At 41.7% G+C, this 23795-nt stretch overlaps 1 protein-coding gene across 1 annotated transcript; it reads left to right on the top strand.

Annotated features, from left to right (window-relative positions):
- The first annotated feature begins 7697 nt into the window (after positions 1-7697).
- Positions 7698-23668, top strand: gabrr2a (gamma-aminobutyric acid type A receptor subunit rho2a). The gene is made up of 9 exons (XM_017475427.3): positions 7698-8134; positions 10210-10316; positions 13821-13888; positions 16452-16675; positions 19960-20042; positions 20325-20465; positions 20889-21041; positions 21493-21701; positions 21836-23668. The coding sequence occupies exons 1-9, from the start codon at positions 7980-7982 to the stop codon at positions 22139-22141; spliced, it is 1446 nt and encodes a 481-aa protein (XP_017330916.1). The 5' UTR covers positions 7698-7979; the 3' UTR covers positions 22142-23668.
- Positions 23669-23795: the final 127 nt, after the last annotated feature.

The raw sequence follows: 23795 nt of genomic DNA, 5'->3' as shown, positions 1-23795 counted from the left end.
CGAAGAGATATTTCGGTTTTGAATATCGAAAAAAAAGAAGAAAAAAAAAGTTTCCATTCGATTACGCTTGGTTTATAAATGAAACGCGTCTCATAACTTATACATCCGCAAACGAGATTTCTAGTGATACGGGACGGGTGCATCACGGGACGCGATCGTGTCGAGTGGGCGGGGCTTAAATCCTTCAAGATACAGATAACGCAAGGGTTGTGAATGGAGAAAAACACCGTAAACAATAAACGTTTTTTTTGGGGGGGGGGGGGTCGGGTTTGGATATTTTTCTTACTACAGTTTAAGAGGAAATACGCTGTAGATGCAATTTATTGAAAAATTTAAAGACCGAATCAGCACGTGCGCGGTTAACTAGCATCCGAGGGCATTCTAATGAGTTATCTTAAGGAGTAATTTCATTCAGTCTGTAATCTGCACGACGTGGATGTACTTTAAACGTGACCTTGTCGGCCAATATCATAACAGATTTGAAAGTAAATTTTTTTAAAAAATCATTTAATTTTCTTCTTCTTGTGATCGTTGGGAAATTGTGACGATGCCGCTTCCTGCTGGACATGTGACTCGTTGAGTGAATGTTGTAGGAATAGTATAAAATGTGCATTTTCGGGCGTATAACGTGTAAATCCTATACAGACGTGACCTATAAAAGTGATTCAAGCGTGAGACGTCAATTCATTTCAAATGAATGCGGAAAAAAAAAAATTGACGACTAATACGAAGCTCTGGATCTTTCCAGAAAGCTGAAGAAAGCTGTTAGCGCTCAAGATACCCAGCCAGGTCATCTATTTGCACGTTCTGGATCTTTCCAGAAAGCTGTTAGCGCTCAAGATACCCAGCCAGGTCATCTATTTGCACGTTTAGGGACGCAAAACCGCAAGGACGCTAATTTGGACGGCTTGCAAAAGCTGTTAAAAATGTTTTACGGCTGTCTGGACTGTCGACAGATGACGGACGTGATAAACGACACTCTTACTCACTGGTTCTGGAGGAAATGCAGTTCCTACTGTTTGGTGAATTTCCCCCCCAACCCCAACAGCGGCGAATAAACACAGCTTTGTTGGCACCAGTGAATTAGTTTGTGGAGAAATGGCTTGTTCGTGTCGCAGTTTAATAGTTATACTACTGTATACTACTCGTATTACCGACAAAGAGTACTTAGAAACAGGAAATTTACTGCTATTAACTATATAAACGAAAGGAAGATGAAATAAATACCTCTAACAGGTTCACTACCATGGTAGACTCTGCAGAGCATAGCATAGTGGTAACAGAGCAGAGCAAAGTGGTTACTCCAACTCAATCTGGCTTGTCAAAAAAAAAATGAAGGGGAATGAAAAATGAACCCTGGAGACGTCCTGACATTATAACATCTGTTACATCTGCCCGTCTTCTGCAGGAGCTCAGAACTTGTCTTATTGCTAATGTATAAGCGATACACTTTAATATGTGTGCATTACAGAAACACAGTAGGAATTGTATAGAAACTGGAGCAGGGGACGAAGTCCGACAGGTCTATCGCCAGCTCACGCTTTTCTGACAATCCATGACGCAGGAAGCATCCCTCTCGCACCCGTCCAAGTTGGAAAAAGGCTACAGAGAATCCCAGCCAAGTCTGACGGATTCATGAACCGTATCTTCCCCCAGGCCATCATCAGACTCATCGACAGTTCAGCCTTAAGATCATTCGAGACCCTACTGCGCTCTTTAGCATCACACCAATTCCACGCACTTCATATATCCTATAGCGTATAGTCTATTACGTCTGTCGTATTAATTGTGATTAATACACGGGGAAGGTATATTATAACGCGTGTCTGTCTGTCTGTAGTGTAGTCGTGCTTAACGTTCAAAGCAAGTTCATTCCAGTCATCACTGGCGTTAGAACCCGTATAACGTCGTCCCCTGGTTAATAAGGCAATCAATTTTCTGCGAGAAACTACAAGCGCAAAAAAAAGCTAAACAACTTCAAAGTTACAGCTTTACCTCTGACACTGGAGACTCCTTCCATAAAGGTTATAAATATCCCCTTACCGAAACTATTAAACTGCCGGAAATCTTCCAGACGGGACGACCGTCAGCGCTGCTGTTGTGGAAAATAAACCAACAGCACCTGACCAATCAGAGTTGAGAATTTAACAGCGATGTGGTATAGTGTAGTGCGTTATTCGACGTTCTGTACTATTTAAGATATTCCACTTCTTATTTTACTGGCAACCCTGGTGACTGAAACAAGCTGAAACAAAAACCACAAAAAAAAAAAAACGACGGACGAATTCATAACCAAAGACACACGCGTAGAAAAAGACCAAACGAAACACAACTCCAGTGCTCGAGAAGACGCATTGCAATAACTTGCATTTGTTTCTACTCCTACTTCAAACCCTAGGCTGAGGGTTATGAATCGGCAGGACATTGTTTTGCTTTTCTTGTCTTTCTTGAATATTTCATAATTGTACAGTGGGGTGCACAACAATTGCGTGAGGAAACATCTAGAAAGGCCTTTGAAGTGGAGTTCCGGGCAGAAATTTCGGATAAGTAAACAGCAGACCTGGAGTCTGCGCTCGCCTCCTGCTGAGGTGTGAATATGTATAACGCAGGCATGAAACATTCACTTTAATCAAGCAAGCGTTTGCAACCCTTATCCTAATTTGTCCGTGGCGGAAAACTGTAGGAAACACTGAAACTAGAGACTCCTTCCGTGAACGTCCAGTAATCATAATCAGAGATTCGTTGTTGAATACCACCATTCGTTAAATCCGTTTAATTGGTCTCGGACCAGGCGGAGCGTCCGCCGTACCAGTCTCAGAACGAGTTTTTATCACCGTGACGATAATGCGTCATTCAGTAGCGTGTTTCCGCACGCACTCTCTGTTAGGAAGCTGAGAAACAGCACATGGCCGCACCCCCTCCATCCAGCTGTCCATTCCTCAGTCGCTGGTGTCCGTGAATAACGAATAACTGTAATCCCGTGGCGTGAGGGTTCGTTGTTACAGAGCGCTTTGTCCTTAACTGACTCCGGTGTTTGTTCTGCGGCTCGCGCACACTCTTCATTATTATTCAGGAGCTCCGTGCTTTTTGAAAGACGTGTCATTACTCCGCCAAACACGACTTTAATCAAAAGAACTGGATTCAGAATTATGATGTTGACCTCTGGGCTAATTGGAAAATATAACTTCACTTCAAAAGGACGTCTGATCTGACCCATTAGACATCAAACATCGGGCGTTCTTTTAGGGTGTCTTGTTAGAACAATTTAGGATTCGGTTATTGAGCGCGGGAGAAGAAAAAGATTAAAGTTACCTGCGGGATGCGATATAAATGTGTCCGAGAGAGATGGCGGTCGTTACGCGTGCGGAAAATATCGAGTATGCATTCTTTGGGAAAATTAAGGACGCGCCGTGATCGACGTGAATTATATCACATAAGCCACGCCCACAAGTGTTTCGTTATGTAAAATTCCTAGCCGAGTGGGGAGAAAAATGCGAATGTAGAACGTAAACAAATGCCTCGTTTATTATATATGAAGATACGTCGGTGAAAGTACGAACTTGTACAGCATAACGTTCCCAGGTCCTGGGAGTTCCCAGGTCCTCATAATGTACGTTCCCAGGTCCTCATAATGTTCTAGTCATATTTCTAAAACTCGATGATTCAGAGTTAGGATCTTACAAACAATGAGCCAATAAGAAGCTTGCTTTTGAAGGGTTTTCGTTGACATGGAGGACAACAGGTCGTGAAAAATGACTCTTCCAGGACCTTCGTCCTTGTCTAATTACAGCTGATTGGACAGCGATTGTATTTGTGGCCCCGCAAAGTGAAATGCAGTTCATCTGTTGATTGTTTTCCATTCAAGAGATGCAATGAAGGTTTTGCTTTTCGCTGAGAAATGTAGTCCCCCCCCCCCCCCCCATCTAACCCAATCTTCTCCATGCTAATCAGATCAGAGACGGTAAATAAAATGGAAACATTATGAAAGTCGGTGCTAACTCTCCCCTGTCGGAGGTGATATCTCTCACCCTGTAGCTATTCTCTAGTCCTATAAGCAACATTAAGCTACATAACTGACATAAATGCACATCACTGGCTGCGACAGACGATCTGCTACTGTACAGAAGCTGGAACGGTTCATGTCTGGGGAAAGTAGAGTCGCTGAATGACACTCACTTGTTTTCTTTAGTACTCAGTTCGCTGAAATACTACGAGTGTCCCATTTCTCATTTTAGCACGCCTATAAGAGCCCTTAATGCACTCTTCGGTGAGGTTCATCTCTAAGCAGACTCGGTAGTAGTCTCTTAAAATATTTTGCGAGTGTAACCGTCGCAGCAAATGGGCTTGTTTGTTCCAAAGAGCCGTGAGATGGATGCGGCAACGTTAAAAACCAACCACAGAGTCCTAAAGAGTCCTACAGTCTTCCACAAGGAGGTCATTTTGTTGTTTTTTTGCCGGAGACAAAAAAAAAAAAACGATAGAAATGTTGACAACGCAGAGAAAACCTCACGTAAACAATTGACACTTTGTATATAACCCAGCCATGTCTTGTATGCTTTCTTCAGCCTATTTGTGACTATTTAGACCCGGATAGGGGATTAGAACACAGTGTTATCAGAAATTCAATCATCATCATCATCATCATTGAAAGCTTCCTTTTTATTGTCCCGGAACGCGCTTAGTTGTTTCCCCGTAAACAATTTAACAACGCAGGATCATTCAGGTGTTCTACACCGTCTCTACGGTCCATCGAACCACAGTTCTGTTAATAATTAGCGTTGACACGAGCGCTAGTTTCTCCTCATCGTTTAATACACCCGGCTGCGGCGGTTACAGACTCTCGCAGCTCGTGGTTCTTGTGGTTTGTCTGAAATGATTTCCTTTTAGGTTTCCTAGTGTTTAGTATTTAAATACAGTTGCCGTAATTACACTTATTACGTGCGACTGGGTCAGTCGTCGAAGTGCATCAGGGTGCCGGTCCTGGCTAGGGGAGCCCTACTGTCCTCCTCGGATACCCGACGGATGGTGGCCAGTCCCCGTACGCCCTCGATACGTCTCCTCGCTTAATTATTATATATACATGTATATATTTACACACATAATGAACAGAGATATACGCACGCACAACACAAGCTCACACTTCACATAACCGCATGTAAAACCTGTTTATGATGTCGTATTCCCATATTTTGTTCAAATAAAACAATAATAATAGGGAAATAGGTATTGTAAGGTACGTTTTACGTAAGGGACGTTTTGGAGACGGGGGCTGTGGTTCGGTATCAGGCGCCGTGTGGACGCAGTGCTCACGAACGGAAGCAGAGAATCGCCTTGAAATCCCAGATAAGCTGAACTGCAGCACCGCAAAGCTGAGTGAGCGAGAGGGAGGGAGGATGTGTGTGAAAGTGACACACCATCTGCTGCTGTGGAGCCGACGTTTGAGGAGCGACGAAGCCCGAGGCACTAAACGCAACCCCGGTACAACAGAGGTTATTCTGAAGATAAGTGACCATGGGGTATTCCCAAAATATCACACACCCTCAGGGAGCTCTGTAGATCTCGATATAGATATATTACTTCTTTTTTTTTTGCTCTCTTGAAGTTTGTCACATCACAACTCCGACAACAAAGACTGCATACAAAGCCCTGACACTGGAGACTCATTCCAACAGTTATACCCTGTTCTCTGTGAAATAACAGCATGGGTCGTTTATTTATTTATTTATTTATTTATTTACGTACTTTTATCATCAGTTTTAGATTATTGTCGGCCACAAGTCCTCAAGTTTTTACGGAAGCGACGACGTGTTATCACACGCGCGTTAATACAAACCTGCGATTTTTCGAATTCCAGCCGGAACTACCGTCAGAGCTGATGTTCTAGATCATTAATCCACCCACGCGCGCAAATGTTGTCAACCGATTCATAAACAAAAAGAATCCGTGTGGGATTGCTTAATATATGAACACGTTTCAGAGTGAGCTTGCACCATACATAGTCCTTGTCTAAATTATTTAATAGGTTAAGGCATTAACTTCATTTTTTTTTTTTTTTTTTTTGTAAATAAATAATGCGGTTCGACTAATCTTTTCTCTGGAGTGAGAGAGAGAGAGAGAGAGGGAGATGCACTCCTGATTTCCTCTCACTTTTCAACTTTAAATATGATGTGAAGCCTTAATACAGCTGTGCAGGTTTATATCTGGGGTTGCCAGATTGTGATGCAAACCTCCTTTCGTGATTTCATTTTTTTATTTATTTATTTATTTATTTATTTATTTATTTAGAGCCTTCTTTGGTAGATATCATTTGTTCCATTTCAAATAATATATATATATTCCTCCGATATTTTACACTTTCAAAAGAAACCAACAATTTTTTGAGTAAACAGTCCTTGATGTAGACAGACATCCAGTTCTATTCTGAGCTCGGGTGGAGTTCCACACGTTCTCCCCGTGTCCATGTGGGTTTCCTGTGGGTCCTCTGGTTTCCTCCCACCTCCCAAAATCATACTGATAGGTGAATTGGCTTCTGTAATTTTCCGCTACATGTGAATGTGTGTGCGCGAGTGCATGGCTACGGACTGGTGTCCCATCCCGTGTGTATTCCCGTCTCACAACTAGTGTTCTCGGGACTGTTTCCAGATCCACTGCAACTCTGACCACTTATCTGTGTCTGAATGAATGAAAATAATTGACTATATAATTGAAATTGCCATGAGCACTAAAAAAAATATGTTCTCTCCATAAAGAATCTGTGCCAAACATGAAAGAATCCAATTTCCGTCACCGTTATCTCACAAAGCTAAGTCAAGGTAATCAGACTCATGATCTGAAATATCTTAAAATGAGAGAATTACAAAGTGTGTGGTGTACAACGGGGTGTGTTTACATCAGCAAAACACCGCCGGGAAATGCAGCTTGTAAAATAAAATGGGAAGTAGATTTCATTTTTTGTTCTTTTTTATATTTCAAGATATTACAAGATAATATAATAAGTAGTCACGTCTTTTTCATTTAAAAAAAAAATCGCCATTTTCCCCCAAAAAAACTAATCCCTCTTAGCCACTTTTCCCAATCATGGGTCACTAATCACCATTCTTCCAAATGAACAATCACTGATCACCATTCAGCCTTCAAAGGCTAATCACTGATCACAAAGTTCACAGCGAACAATCACCAATCACCATTGTTCCCAGTGACCAATCATCATTATTTCCAGTGACTAATCACTGATCACCTTTGCTTGTCCCATCCATGGACTTCGATTTTTATTTCTTTTTACTTCTATTTAAATTCTTTTCTCGGCAATATTTACAGTAAAAAAAAAAATGTTGTTATTCCATCCATAACTGCTCCTTTCATGTCTATTTCCACTACTCCTTATTTTATTTGTTGTCTGCGCTCTTGATAAAAACAGGAGTATTTTGCAAATATATCAGTCCGGGCCATGACCACAGATGACTTGTAAGTATAAGAAATTAATTCTATCATTTCTACATAGATTTCTGTATAGAAAAATATTTCTATAGATCTATAAGAAATAAATCTATTTTCTATTCTGATAAAGCTCTATTCAATTCTTCAACGTCAGGTAACACATCTGATATACAAATAATAATAATAATAATAATAATAATAATAATAATAATAATAATAATAATTCAGCGATTATGCAAATTAGACCATGACGTCATCCGGCGATTCCCAGCGACTTTTTGAGCCGCATTAGCTACTTCTCCCAGAAAAGAGTTGGCAGCACTCTCTGGAAGTCAGTCAACTCGATCTGGCAACCTGTTTTATAACCAATAGCGCGCGGGAGCAGGAGGAGTACTTATAGCGGTGAGATTTAAACGGTTGCCATAGCGATGCGCGGTGCAGCCTGTCGCGCGCTCTGACCGGAGCGATGCCGCCGATCCCGGGTCCGAGTGCTCGGGAATGATCCGCGCGCAGGGTGGCCGTGCAGGGTGAAGCTGCTGTGGATGTGCAGGGTGGAGCGCAGGGTGCAGCGCAGGATGCCTGGTCTGGAGATCTTGCTGATTGTAGCCGTGTGTCTGGTTTCTGTGGAGGAGTGCAGGAGTTACAGCCCAGCGCGTGAGAAACGCTGGACCGGAGCTGAGACCGAGAAACGGGGAGTGTAAGTGCTGCTTTTCATTTAAATCACTAAATGAAGTGCGAGGTTGGTTTGAGAGGTCTAACTGGAGCATGCACTCATCTCTGAGCTCACTGCTGAAACGTGGAGTGTAAATTCCAGCTGAAAATCTTTCGACTGCTTTTGAGAAAAATATTATGACAGGTTTGTTTGTTGTTGATGATGGTGATGATGATGATGATGGTCAGGATGATATGATGACGAAGATGATGATGATGATGATGATGATGAAGGTGGTGGCGGTGGTGGTAGTTATTATGATGATGAGGGTGATGATGATGATGATGATAATGATGAAGGTGGTGGTGGTGGTGGTAGTTATTATGATGATGAGGGTGATGATGATGATGATGATGATGAAGGTGGTGATGGTAGTTATTATGATGATGAGGGTGATGATGATGATGATGATGAAGGTGGTGGTGGTAGTTATCATGATGATGATGCTGCTGCTGATGATGACGATAATGGTGATGGTGGTGGTGGTAGTTATTATGATGATGAGGGTGATGATGATGATGATGATGATGATGATGAAGGTGGTGGTGGTAGCAGTTATTATGATGATAAGGGTGATGAGGGTGATGATGATACTACAGATGTAAAATGACAAGAATGGTGATTGTACTCATTATAATTAGATTCATTGTGGTGGTCAGTTTGCGATTTAGTGACGATGATGACGATGATGATGATGATGATGATGATGGTGGTGATTATGGTGATAAGGGTGATGATAATGCTACAGATGTACAATAACTTTGCTGAGGATTAAATTTAGTCCAGTTATAATGAAAATGATTATTATGATCCCTCTCAGGATCATGACGGTGATTTTTATTGGATGATGATGATGATGTTGATAATTATGACAGCGATAGCATTGATGACTATAATTTAGATAATACTGCTAAAGATAAAAGCATGAGTCGCATCATGATGAAAATGGAGATATGAAATGATACATATAATGAGATAAGATGAGGGTTAAATTTTCTATTATTATTATTATTATTATTATTATTATTAATATCATTCTTCTTATTGTTATTATTATTATCTTTTCATAACCCAACCAACCCCCAGCCCTTAAAACCCTGTTCTCTTTTTCACTATGACTCATCTTTACCCTTAATGAAAGGGAAAAGGCCAGGGCACGATTAACATGACCCAGACAGCCGGCACACACGACCATGGTGCTGTATACACCGTGCACACGCTGTGCCCGATGCTCCTCACACGGCACGCTCCGGCCACGTGTCTCGCGCACGTTTCATCCATCTGGTACTTACCACTGAGATGACACAACATCCGACTAAAGCCACTATCACAGCAAATAATCTCCTGCATGGAGGACATCGGCACAGGGGTTGAGAAGAAAAGCTTATTACGTACATTCGAACTCCATTCTCACACTGCTGAGGTGTCTCAGTCAGTTTGGAATTCTCGCATACAGAAAGAAATGATAGTTGATGAGATATAAAGAGTGGGAGTGGGGTCTCGGTGGCTTAATGATTTCCTTTCAAATCGACAAAACGGCACATAGGCAGTGTAAGCGTTCTTAATTTATTCAGAGCTGCAGTATCATGCGATGTTGAAAACCAGCACGCATAATGCATAACGGGTACTTCAACGGGCCGCGTTTTAGTCACTATTTCATACTCGTTCCGTCGTTTGACAACAGAAACCGAAAAGATACATCGGTTCTTTCATTATTAATAATTATTATGAATTATTTGGAATTAAAAAAAAGAAGAAATTAGTTGCTTGCCAGTTGTATGATCGCTCCTGAGTTTTTCCAGCAGCCAGGTCTCGTTAATAACGTATTCTGTTTTCATTAATATTTGTGCATTTCTGTCAATTTGGTTCATTTTGTAGATTCGAATGAAGAATTGACACGATATTGCGTGGTATCGTGATACTTCAGTATCGCAAGATATGTTTACGGTATCGCGACGGCCCTACCTGATTGTATGCTACACCGTATATCCTGTAATAATGACTTGTTTTACAGAATAAACCGAATTTAAGGTCACATTTTGTTTATCGTTTCGTTTCAGACCTCTGGCGAAGAAGCCTCCAGATGTGACCAAATCCAGGAAGGTGAAAACCGAGCAGCTGCTCAGGGTCGACGATCACGACTTCACCATGAGGCCGGCTTTTGGAGGTGAAGCCATAAGTCCAAAAACAAATATTTCCTATATTATGCAAAGCAATTATTTACATCATTACCCAATTAATTACCCCAATTATTTAATATCAAGGGCGCACGGTGGCTTAGCGGTTAGCACGTTCTCCGCACACCTCCAGGGTCGGGGGTTCGATTCCCACCGTGGCCCTGTGTGTGTATGTAGAGTTTGCATGTTCTCCCCGTGCTGCGGGGGTTTCCTCCGGGTACTCCGGTTTCCTCAGCCAGTCCAAACACATGCACTGTAGGCTGATCGGCGTGTCCAAAGTGTCCGTAGTGTATGAACGGGTGTGTGAGTGTGTATGTGATTGTGCCCTGCGATGGATTAGCACCCTGTCCAGGGTGTACCCCGCCTTGTGCCCCATGCTCCCTGGGATAGACTCCAGGTTCCCTGAAGAAAGGATAAAGCGGTATAGAAGATGGATTTAATATCAATGCATTCTGGAAATATTTACTCCATTACTCAGTCCAAATTCAATCCCCAGTTACGTACTCCAATTATTTACACTAATGAGTTATCCGCAAATATTTACTGATTACTTTCCCCCAATATTTACCCAAATCATCTGTCGCACCGTCCGACATCAGGCCATGTCACTGCAGTGAGTGTATATGATGTCTTTGAGAAGAACAATGTTTTGTCAGATTTTCGAGAACAACAATATCAGAGTGGCACGCGCGTGTCGTTGTTGTTCTTTCTAAAGAAAAGTTCTCCCGATTCCGACAGAAATAGACACCTTTATAATCCGGTTTCTCACTCTGACACAGTGCGGTCGTCTTTTTTTGATGTTTCTATGGCTCAGCAGTGTGTTACTTGCTTGTGTGCGTCTGATTCTCTCTGACGGCGTGTACCTTGCGGAATAGCATCACCCTCCGCAGGGGGGCACACAGAAGGGGATTAAGATAGCCCAAACACTGGAACACATTCATCCAAAATTGAGCCTGCCTGCGAATCCACAAATCTGCTGGAGACTGTTCCTGATGTGACGCTGTGACCAGCTGAGCATGCTGGGAACTCACAGTACGGTTCGATATCGGGTCGTTATCAGAGAAATCTCAAATGTTTTCCTTTAATTCTTTTATGTCACATACATACCGTATCGTTCCGTCTCGTTATTAGCAGAGTTCAGCTAGAAAGTGTCGCAGGAGTCAGGGCTAAAGTGCAGGAATAATCTCCACACCACTCCCCAATACGGTGCTTTAAGGTCATGGATCGTTCTCTGACCGAGAACCCTTCTCTTTATCGTTTCATGTAAGTGGAGAGTGGAACATCACACCATAGCAGTATAGATTTCATACCCTCGTGGATTACAGTACACGCATGCGGGATTAGTGGACAGATTATGCTGGACTCAGATCACATCCGATAAACGATATATTCATCGATGTACGCGCTCGCCAAAATGGAAGCCTAAACGAAAGCATATTTATTTGCGAATATCAGGGCAGTTTGTATAGAAATATATCATTGACGTCATGCGCGAGAGCAAACCGGTAGAAAACATAATCATACACTTCCTGTACTCGTTTTCAGTTCCCATCCCACTCGCATGACGCGTCAGCGCTGACATGTAGCGTGCAGCTGTTATAAATGACAGCTGAACTCTTCACTTGTCCCTTGGGGGTTTTTTATTTTTTTTTTATTTCCTCCGTTAAAGATTTAAGCAGCAGCTCTCTGATGAGTTTGCCCATATGGACGCAGTGTTCGAATGTAGCCCGGCAGATCCTCTGACGAGATTGAGCTTTGTGCTAACTGCGCGCGGATTAGCACGGGTATCCATCGGCGCACTCGAACGAGCCACGAGGCCGCGCACGTTCAGTTTGAGCAGCGAGCAAAGTTTCGGGCCGCATGAGATATGGGACAGATCCAGCCGAGGGCACTTTCAGACACAGACATACTGTAAAGCAGAGAGTTGATTAGTTTGGGCGCATTGATTTCACTCACAAGCTGTGATACTGCTTACTGTAAATGACGCGTGACATGCAAACTGACTGGACGTGTGTGTGACTGGATTAGCTCGGATACTCATTGTGAAACATTTTTCAGATCTCCTATTTATTTATTTTTTAATTGCTTGGAAGTGCAGGAGAAGTCACACCCATCCAAATTCATCCTAAGTCGTCATGCTAATAGAGTGCATTCCTTCAGTACTTGTCAAGTAGGGACACGCCAATCCCCACCAATGATAATCAGACAACACCTGATACCGACCCAAAAAAAAAAACCTTTTAAAATGGTCTTGCTTTGAGCATACACCTCTCGCTGTTGATCTCTTTCCGATAACTACGTACACAGAGTGACACCTTACCACAGAATCGATCCGTCCGATGACCGAAACGATATGCTTGAAACGAACGCCTGATCGTTTGCCGATCGTTCAAGACCGTTTGAAGATTTCATGATGACGTGCGATCAGTAGCTAAGAGGAACTCATATATATACGAGTACGCTGCGTTCAAGTGCTACTCAGAAGTACGAGTTCAGAGGTCGTGAGTACGACGTGGGGTTTTGGTCTGAAACGTTAGACAGCGAGCGTGAAACGCTTCTTTTGGGGTTTTTTTTTTTCCATTCTTTTTTGTAACTAGGAGAGGTTCATTGTGCTTCACTGAAAGAAAGCGAATGAAGTGTTGTTTTGAATCCGGTTAGAGCAGGTTAACTGAATCAAATGTTGTCGTGATGTCGTGGGGTTTTTTTTTTTTGCATGTTGCTGAGTGAAAGACTGCACTCGCATGCGAGTCTTCATGTGCCGTCCTCTGTAGGGGTAACAGTCATATCGGTAGCCAACACGAACGATACAAGTTCCCCGAGTTGTAATTACGGCATTGTAGTTGCGTGTTCTCCCCGTGCTGCGGGGGTTTCCTCCGGGTACTCCGGTTTCCTCCCCCAGTCCAAAGACATGCATGGTAGGCTGATCGGCGTGTCTAAAGTGTCCGTAGTGTATGAATGGGTGTGTGAGTGTGTGTGTGTGAGTGTGTGCCCTGCGTTGGATTGGCACCCTGTCCAGGGTGTACCCCGCCTCGTGCCCCATGCTCCCTGGGATAGACTCCAGGTTTCCCCGTGAGCCTGAAAAGGATAAAGCGGTATAGAAGATGGATGGATGGATGGATGGAATATGGTTATACTTTCAGCCGTTATCAAGCAACCTGCAAGAGATGCCCAAATGAAAACCACTTATCAGCTCTGAGCCTGTATATAAATCTTCTGCTCTGGATAAATGTCCATGTGTACTCAAAGTATGACACACTTCATGATAGAGAACCATATCACGTCCCAGTGGCCCAAAAACTACAGACATCATTCAGGTTTTGTAAAGCACAAACTCCAGGGATCGATGTAAATCAATGTACGCAGTTTGTGGGTTAATGAGCTGTTAGGTAACACACATTGCGGTGTATATCATGCAAACCTATCGGCAGCGTGTCCGTTGAAACGGTTGGAGGATTGCACGTTTGGTTTAATTGCGTGTTTACTCTTCATCGCAGGTCCCGCTGTTCCTGTGGGCGTCGACGTCCAGGTCGAAAGCTTGGACAGCATTTCAGAAGTAGACATGGTGAGTCGAATCTTTTATAAACATGCGTGAACGTCAATCGGTGACATGAAGAGATATTTACGCAGGGAAAGTCGCAGGCGTTCAGAGTCGGGTTGCGCACATGGTCTACACTGATGTATTTTGAGCCGTGTTCAGATGATTAAAATCACGCCTTTTGAAGTTGGGTTTTTTTTTCTTGATTAGGATCGGCCAAGACGGGGCTTTAGACTACAGCCTTTAAGAACGTGCCCTTGCCTTTGGCTGTTTAATACAGTATTAAATTTTGATAAACTGCTGCGTTTTTATTTTTATTTTAGTATTTTTGTTTGCAGCTTATTTTGTTCTATAGTCTGTGTAGCACTTAAGTCTGTAACTCTTCCCTATGTACACGTAACTCATCTCCGAAACTGCCCTGATAAGATATAAACCACTGGCCAAGAACATGCCAGATCTCATCAGGACCTTAGTAGATTGTGTGGACTTCCTGCGTTTGAGGAGGCCCGAACACGTGCTGATAACGATGATGATTCAAACGCAATTCATTGTAAAGCCATGCTTTATTTTATTTTATTTTTTTTCGTTGTCCATTCTAAAATTCCATTCTATAGTTAATTCGTTCGTTTAGTTTGAAAGGTTCTTTCGCTCTGGCATGGAACCATGCCAAGAAACACAATTAATTAATCAACATCATTCATAAAAATGACGGAGTTCATAAATCTTGACGCCTGGCAACCGTTAGTCGTGGAATATGTCAGGTTTCGGCGCTCTTTGGCTCGTTAGGAGCGAGACCATCTGCTTGGAAACACTGTGTTTAATTAGAAATCTGGGCTATAACTAAGACAAGCCCTTCCAATCGGCATAATAGACTATATCATGTCCATACGCATATTTTACATCCATTAACATGGCTTTGTAAACTAAAACAGGGCCTGAACATATACACTCATCTTGCTCAAAAATCCTTCAAACCGACTGGTCTGATTGCGCCGATTCTCGAACGACTTGGCGTTTGTGATCAGAACTAGCTTACTGGACGTAACAGACCTGATCTGATTGTTCCTGGTGTCTAGCGCAAGCGATTATTATAAATTAGACTTTCTGTCTGTTTTATGCCAGCTCTTTGGGAAGTACCGGCCGAGCCGCTGTTACTGAAAACGAATCGCAGCTTCCGTCCTGCGGATTCGAGAGCTCGAGAAAACAGAAGCTGTGATATAATGATATACAGCACCTACGGCGCTTATTTACATTTGAATTCCTTCCATTTGAATCGTTCGTGACATCCGAGTGTCATCATTCAGCTGCGCACGGTTACAGGTTACTAAAAGCGAAATGTTTATGGTTATGTAACAGGGGTTAAGAACAGGTGGATGATGTGTTTTACAGTGATTTAGAGTAGAGTGTAGAGGATCAAGGGTTTTTTTTTTTTATATATATATATATATATATACACAGTGGAAAATACAGCTTTACAGCCGGTAGTGATCATTTCATTTGTAATCGTTTACATTCGTTTGCTGTTCACCTCCACGGTTAGTCTGCCGTATAAACTGCCAATCAAATGCTGCGAGTGTGGAGTATATCAAAATATTGTTGGGTGTACGAAAACAAATTGTGTTAATGCAACTCTGTTCAATCGCGTGGAACCGATGTACGCATTTGAATTCAGTAAATTCAATGATTTTTTGTGTGTGTGTGTGTGTATTAGATTCAGTCTAAGGTCTTGGCATCCTTTTTTTTTTTTAAACTAGCCCTATTCGGTGTAAAAACCACGACCCTGGCAATGAATAATCCTCCTCCAATGAAAATACTCATAGATTGAGCATGGGGCAGCGTGATTCCCGCCCCAGTCGGACTCTATTAGTTTTTGTAAGCATTTGTAAGTTCCCATTTTTAACCACTAGGGGCATTAATAACACCTAGTGGATTCTATTAACCGGTCCCTCCAAGATTTAGCGATTTTGCAATCACAGAAATTTAACCCAAAATCGAGCAAACGCTGCAATATTCGGAGGAGCTTTTTAAATTACCGCAGATTTTCCGCAGATTCAGGCCGAGACGCGTCGTGTGATGTCATCGCGACACGCGTTCAGCCAAATCCCTCTTTGATTCACATGCGTCGAATATCAGTACAGCTAAAAGGTCTCGTTTACCAACAAACATCGCTGAGAAAGAGCGCGCAAGACAATTCCCTGCGATTGTAATTTCGCAGATTCAAAAAAAAACTCCGCGAACTTACATCTGTAATCTTTCTTTGAGTCATCAGTCAATCAGAAGATATAATTAGTATTTCAACAGAATTTTAAATGTATGGTGTTGTGAATGAGGACTTTATGACGATTGACATCTGGACATCTGGACGAGGCACCAGTGTATATTATGTAAATTAAGTACGTTGTAAATTATGTAAATATGCAATAAATATATATATATATATATATATATATATATTTTAAATTCATAAATAGTACATATTTTTTTCTCTAAGCAGGCAGGATTTAGAGTTATAACCTAGATCGTAACTGTGAGCTATGAATTTGTGACGTGACAGATTACCAATCCTTCTGAACTGATTCTCATTGTGCAGGACTTCACCATGACCTTATACCTCAGACACTACTGGAAGGACGAGCGTCTGTCCTTTGCCAGCACCACGAACAAAAGCATGACTTTCGACGGACGCTTGGTGAAAAAGATCTGGGTGCCCGATGTGTTTTTTGTGCACTCGAAGAGATCCTTCATCCATGACACCACCACCGAGAACATCATGCTGAGAGTTTTCCCAGACGGCCATGTTCTCTACAGTCTGAGGTGGGAGCAAACAAAATGGCGGGGGTGTCTTGCTAGCGCAGTTCAACGCTAGTTGGGTTTTCACAAGAATTCGTTCTTTTAATTAACAACGGAACTTGGAACTGAAGAAAAAACCTGACACGGTGCTACAAAAAGGGAAGGTTGTGCAACATGCTAGCTAATCAACTTACTCCAGAAGTAAACACACGCGATTAAAGCCTGGCAGTGAGTGTGCAGTCAGATAAATAAAGCACATATTATGTTCTCATTTACACTGCATTTTAAAACATTTTCTTTCATCACTTATAGCATCTCTAAAGAGTCGCTTCCTCACAGGCCTCTTTTTTTTTTTTTTTTTTTTTTTTTTTTTTAATAAAAGGAAAAAAATGCAGCTTGTCACATAACTGAGAAACTGCAAAGCGCAAACACTTCCATCCTGAAAAACTTCCCTGTGTCAGAAAATATAAAAGAACAGCTTTACTCTGAAGTGCTGACCCTTGCTGAAGACCTCTTGAATCAAATTTCTGCACTGAAGAAAAAAAATAATAAAAAATCAACCTTGGGTAAAACTAACAAAACTGGTTCAGCTGGTTGTAGGTACTTTTTTATTAGATTTTATTAGATTTTATTCAACTGGGGAATTTTTTCTTTTTTTTTTACCTGCAACCTTAATTTTATCCGAGGTTTAATTTTTTTGCGCTGCATTTTTAAACTGTGATTTTTCTTAACAGTTTATTAACAACAAATTGGCAATCTGATGCTGACATTTAGGTCGTATCCTCACCATTACACGACACATGCATACGGACTTGTTCTAATATAATATATTTGTGGCTGGTGAAAAGGTAAACCATGCCCTACAGCAGTTTGGAGATATTACCTGTGCAATGCCGCATGCATTCAAATTAGTGACTCGCTTGCGGTGGTGTTTTTGTGTGTGTCTCTGCTGACGTGAGGGAGGAACTGGGCAGAGCTACGTGCGTGTATTAGGGCCAGCGCTCATTTCAAAGTCAAATATCCACCTAGTTGCTGCAGGGGGAAACTGTCAGTACTGATGGCGCTGGCCTATTTTATTTATGCCGGCTGATACAAGGTGGACAGTACTGATTCACTAACGACTTCTCCGGAGCAGACAAGAAGTAAACACAAAGGGCTCATGGATTGATGAATAATACAAAAGCTGTGTTTCCATTCCCTTTACATTAATTTTGACCATTGATATCATCCCGTCACGTCAGTTAGGACGATGAGGATATACGTTTGTTTAATATGGGATACTTTTCAAAGTCGGTATAAAAAAGAATATAGGAATATCCTTCGACGTGCTTCAGACGCTTTCAAACTCGATTTAAAACTTTTTTTTGGAGAAGTGAAAATCGAATAAAGGTTTTTACCCAAAGGTACCTTTGTTGTTTCTATGGTAACTTTGTAATTACACGATGATGCGGTTTTAGAAACATTTTATTAATAAGAGTATAACAATTTTCAGATCATTTAGGACGCTTAATCAGACGGTCTATATGTAAAGGCGGTAAGTAACAGCTCAGAAGTCACTCACTGCTTTTATCACAGAAGAAACAACGCCCCAGCTCTGTTTATAACACTGTTCCTTCGTCAAACACCCAGCTGAACGCTGGAATTCCGTCTTCGGATAAAATCTATTCACGCATACCAACTGTACACCTGTACCAACATGATCGATCAGGCTGGTTCTTCAAATTTGGCACTCGAGGTCCAGTGTCCTGCAGAGTTTACCTCCAACTCTAATCAAACACACCTGAACAAGCTAACCAAGGTCTTCAGGCTTGCTAGAAAATTACAGGAAGGTGAGTTTGGAGGTTGGAGCTAAACTCTGCAGGTTTGAAGAACCCTGTTATAGATCGCGCTTCACTTTTAGTAACACTTTAGACATCACTGACGAGTATAAATTACTGCATGTCAAACATGAACATAATTACTGTCAAATATTGTTCATGTTTATTAATTGTTATGCTTATATTACATCTCAAAATCCAGAGTTCCACTAGCCCTAGCTCTGCAGCCATTGCAGTCTCAAACTCAAATTTTTTACCGCAGAACGCTACTATAGAGGACTTATTTCTGTGAAAATTTCAGGTTCGTATCTGGTCCCGCACCAGAGATATTCAACCCGAAAGTGAGGGGAATTTATTATTTTTTTTAAGAAATTGCGCTTTCTCACCTCCATAAAAAAAAAAACTAAGTTAAAAATAAGAGAAGTCTCAAACCTGAAATGTTCTGCATGTACACTACACTTACTTAAATACCCCCTAAAAAATTTAAACTGAGATTCGAACTCCTTCCTGTATAAACTGACCCTAAACATGGAAATGTGAGCAATCTTGAGCATTATAATTAAGTTCTAAGTCTAAGGAAAAAGTGCAAATGTGCAAAATATCAAATATTATATATGTGCATGTACCTTCTAATGGTTTAAACCTAAATTTAAACCAAGTAATAATAATAATAATAATAATAATAATAATAATAATAATAATAATAATAATAATAATAATAAAACTGGTGGTTGTGCAATGCCAGTACACAGAGGTAATAACTCAAACAAATAAGAAAATTAAACACGGTCAAGCAAGTTTACAATTATTATTGAAACCCATATCTCTTTTTATCCTAAAAACTTCATTTAAAGGTGTTTAATGTAAGATTTTGCTCTCTGGGGAAAGGATGATGTGTACTACATGTGGCAGGACATTTAGTAAAATAGAATGACATCATTGGCATGCTTACATATTTTAAAAGGGACAGTATTATTACAGTATTATGCGATTTGGGGCACAACATACACGATGTAATTATCTGCTGCCATTATCACAATCTCCGCAAACCAATATAACACTCGTTAAAGAGAAAAATCCCCACATTATCCACTAGCCCGCTTATGTTTCGTACGCAAGCTAAAAGGACTAAAAAAAATACACACCCCCAAAAGTGAGCAGAGCAAATGATGAAATTCACAGTCCACACCACGGATATGTTGGCTTCCGATCATTATATCAGATCTGTGTCTATTTGGCTCGGATCACAATCACACCGGCCTTCTGTGGATAAGACCGAGGATTCGTGATTCGTTCATCACATCCCAGTAGAATCCCAAACGAACCAAATCGGATTTTGACACAAATTGCTCACTCTTGGTTGAAAAAATGTTTTCATTTCATGAAACTGGGTTGTAGGATGAGCGTACCCCGAGTTGGGGTCGTTGGGTTTATTTGTGTGGTCATTTTTCAGCTCTGAATTCGTAAGCGTGTGTGTGTCGTGTGTTTCAGAGTGACGGTTACGGCCGCCTGTAACATGGACTTCAGCCGCTTTCCTCTGGACTCGCAGACCTGTTCTCTAGAGCTCGAGAGTTGTCAGTTGAATTACTCTCTCTCTCTCTCACACACACACACACACACACACACACACACATTTGTATCACCTTCATATAAAGCTGAGATCTTTTGGAATACCATGTCAATTTCCATTTATTTATCTATTTATTTATTTATTTATTTATGTTCAAATTGGTCTAATGCTGTATTCTATATTCAGACCGAGCACACATACGCTCTTACCACACAGCAGCCAGGAGCTACCGTTGACCCGATTTCTGTAATAATCCTGTCCTGTGTTTTGTTCCTCTGCCTCACAGATGCTTACACAGATGAAGATCTGATGCTGTACTGGAAGAGCGGGGACGAGTCTCTGAGCACAGATGACAGGATCTCCCTCTCTCAGTTCCTCATCCAGAAGTTTCACACTACCTCTCGTCTGGCTTTCTACAGCAGCACAGGTCTGAAGGATGTCACATGCTGTTGATTAGCCCTTCTCATTTGTTGTGTTTAGTTTACTATTGGACAGTTGACGATTGGAAAAATATCGCCTGGTCCAGTCTTCACTTGTTCAATTTCGCTGTCTGTTCTGTCGCCTCGGATTCTTGTGGTTGGCTGACAGGAGCTCATCTGCCTCAAGGTTCAGCATATTGTGCATTCTCAGACGCTTTTCTGCTCAGCACGTTTGTAATGAGTTGTTATTATTTTAGTTATGAACCAGTCTGGCCAGGCGCTCTCTTCTTGGTTGTTTCTGAACAGATCAGACAGTTACTGAAACACCTCTGGCGAACGTCTGGCGCCGACAGCGAGGGCCGCCGCGATCAAAGCCACCGCGATCTCATTCATCTGAAATGTCAGCGTTTTCTCTCTCTGTCTTTCCTCAGGCTGGTACAACCGGCTGTACATCAACTTCACGCTGCGGCGTCACATCTTCTTCTTCCTGCTGCAGACGTATTTTCCAGCCACGCTCATGGTCATGCTGTCCTGGGTTTCCTTTTGGATCGACCGCAGAGCCGTGCCAGCCCGAGTTTCCCTGGGTAAACCTGTTCAAATCGTTTCGGTTCAATTTTATCCGGTAGCGCTTTTAGCGGTAGACGTCGCCGCTTTACGTGATTTGACCGCCAAAAGTCTACGCTTATTACTCAGTTATTTATCCTAAATTATATTATTCGTTAACGCTCATGAATTATTATTCAGTTATTTATCCTAAACTATGGTGTTTAGCAACTGCTATGGATTATTACTCGGGTTATTTTATACTAAAGTATAGTATTTAGTAACTATTATGACTTATTTACTCAGCAATTCATCTTAAAATGCACTGTTTAGTAAGCACTAAGTGAATCTTTGCTCAGTTATTTATCCGGAAGTCTGGTATTTAGTAACTACAATAAATGATTTCTCTAAATACTATAAAGTATATTCTTTAGTAGCTGCTATGGGTCATTGAGTAGCTACAGTGAAACTGAACATGTATCCCCTATACAGGTATCACCACGGTGCTCACTATGTCCACTATCATTACCGGCGTGAACGCCTCCATGCCCCGAGTGTCCTACATCAAAGCTGTGGACATTTATCTGTGGGTCAGCTTTGTGTTTGTTTTTCTCTCCGTCCTTGAGTACGCCGCAGTCAACTATCTTTCCACCGTACAGGACAGGAGAGAGCGCAAACTCCGAGAGCGACTCCGAGCACAGGTGATAACACACACTGTTACTCCTCCCACACACTGTATAATTCAATAATAACATCAGTGAGAGTCTGTGCTGTTTGGGGTACATGTATAACTTTGTCTTTGACCGCTGACCTCACCGTGTCCTCCTTGTTTCAGTCGTTGTCCTGCACATGTGGCTTGCCCCACACCAGGACCATGATGCTGGACGGGACGTGCAGCGAGGCGGACACCAACAGCCTGGCAGGCTACACCGATGCTCCCATGATGCCTCAGGAGGTGGACAAACGTGAGCACATGGTGGTGCACCTGTCGGTCAGCAACGCCTCCACGGCTACCAAGAAGAAAGGCCTGCGCAACTTCAGCATAATCCAGAACACACACGTCATCGACAAGTACTCACGCATGATCTTTCCAGGATCCTACATCTTTTTCAACCTCATATACTGGTCTGTTTATTGCTGATGCGCACATCTGTCTGGGACATGAAGACTCTATGACCACGCCTGGTCAGTTTTAGTCTTGACGTTTAAGACTGGCACTCACCCATGTCAGGTTACACTCTTAAAATATAAGTGAGATGAATTTCAATGCTGAAATCTATCCTTTCACCTTTGGATTATTATTTGTTTTTCCCCTGTTTCCTACTTTCTAGATATTTTTTTCTACTTTTGGCCATTCCAGCGCCGCCCTGCACACGCCCCCACACCATTTTTGCCCAATTGTTTAATTTTATTGTCGTACGTCGTCTCTTTAGCTGCAGAACCAAAAGTCTAAGGGGTGGAGCTGGACTTCATCCAACTCCTCCTACAAGCGAACCCCTCTTCCTAACACACACCATGCTGTACGACACAAAACGACACACTTACACTTATCCAGTCTGAAACACGTGAAATGTCTCCATTTCCAGGATTTAAGCTTGGCTCCACCCGGGTAGGAGGAGCTAAATCAGGTCTGACTCCACCCCAGGAGCTTTGGTCTGCGTCTGGGTCTTAACATGATTAAATATATCAATATTACAAAATTCATCTATTAATTATTTTGTCTCTATAAAGTGCAAGAAAAGAAAGAGATCAGAGGAGACAGAATCAGCGCTGAAAGCTTTGTGATTTCATGACCTCGATTTAATACAGTATTTTGTGACTCTGGTAAGTTTTGGGCAGCTCAGCTAGCTGCCAGTGTACAATATAAAAAGATCAAATGCTAAATAATAGCATGTGCTGGATCGAGCGCTATTTTAATAATGGCTGCCGAATAATGAGGGTGGAAGCCATTTTGTTCAATTGACCCAATATACTGGCACTATACTAAACTCCTATTAGAGGTTTCCTGTCTTCTCATTCACGTACCATTGTATTAGTTTCATTTTTTCTTTCTTTCCATTTTTCATTCTTAAATGTCTCATGCTTTTATGTTACACCGTATAACATTGACGGCAAGTCTCACAACCTTGGAGGCACGAACTACACGCCGGAAATTTAGGTAATCAAAAGCAGCTGCGTAACCCGATCCTGAATATGTGGAACTTTCTCTGTGTAAATATTGATGTAACCTTTGGACTTTTATGGGTCTAAAAAAATATCTAAGAAGAAAGTACCCAGAAAAATACAGAGACGATTGAAGTGTCGAATAAAATACTGTACTAAAAGACGTTCCATAAAGTTAAGAAATTAAGAGAGTCCATCTTTCCTATGAACATCAAATCAGGTTGCCTGATCTTGTCAAATTTAAGCTACACGACGTTTTTCTTTTTTTGTACAGTAACAATTTTCTCCGATGTGAAATGATACATAAGAGCTCCGATCCACTGATGAAACATAACACACGACTTACATACAGGTGTGTGATTGTGTACACAGCTGTAAACTGTTTCATTTTATCTGAACGATTTCCTTACACCTTGCCAGGTGCAACTTAATTTATTTCTTGTATTTCTTATCAGATGTTGTTGGAGCGTTTGTGTAAATTCTTGTTAGTATAAGAGATGGATCGTTATTAGTCGTTTTTGTTAGTCTGCTTACCTGCTGTGTTATTTATCAAATTTAAGACTAAATGGATCACTTACTGTATACAGTACACTGCACTGCAGACAGATGTGTGCACTGCTGGATTGGATGGG

Source organism: Ictalurus punctatus, chromosome 9 (assembly GCF_001660625.3).
Source record: "Ictalurus punctatus breed USDA103 chromosome 9, Coco_2.0, whole genome shotgun sequence".
Classification (NCBI taxonomy): Eukaryota; Metazoa; Chordata; class Actinopteri; order Siluriformes; family Ictaluridae; genus Ictalurus; species Ictalurus punctatus.
This window is presented reverse-complemented; position numbering and strand designations above follow the sequence as displayed.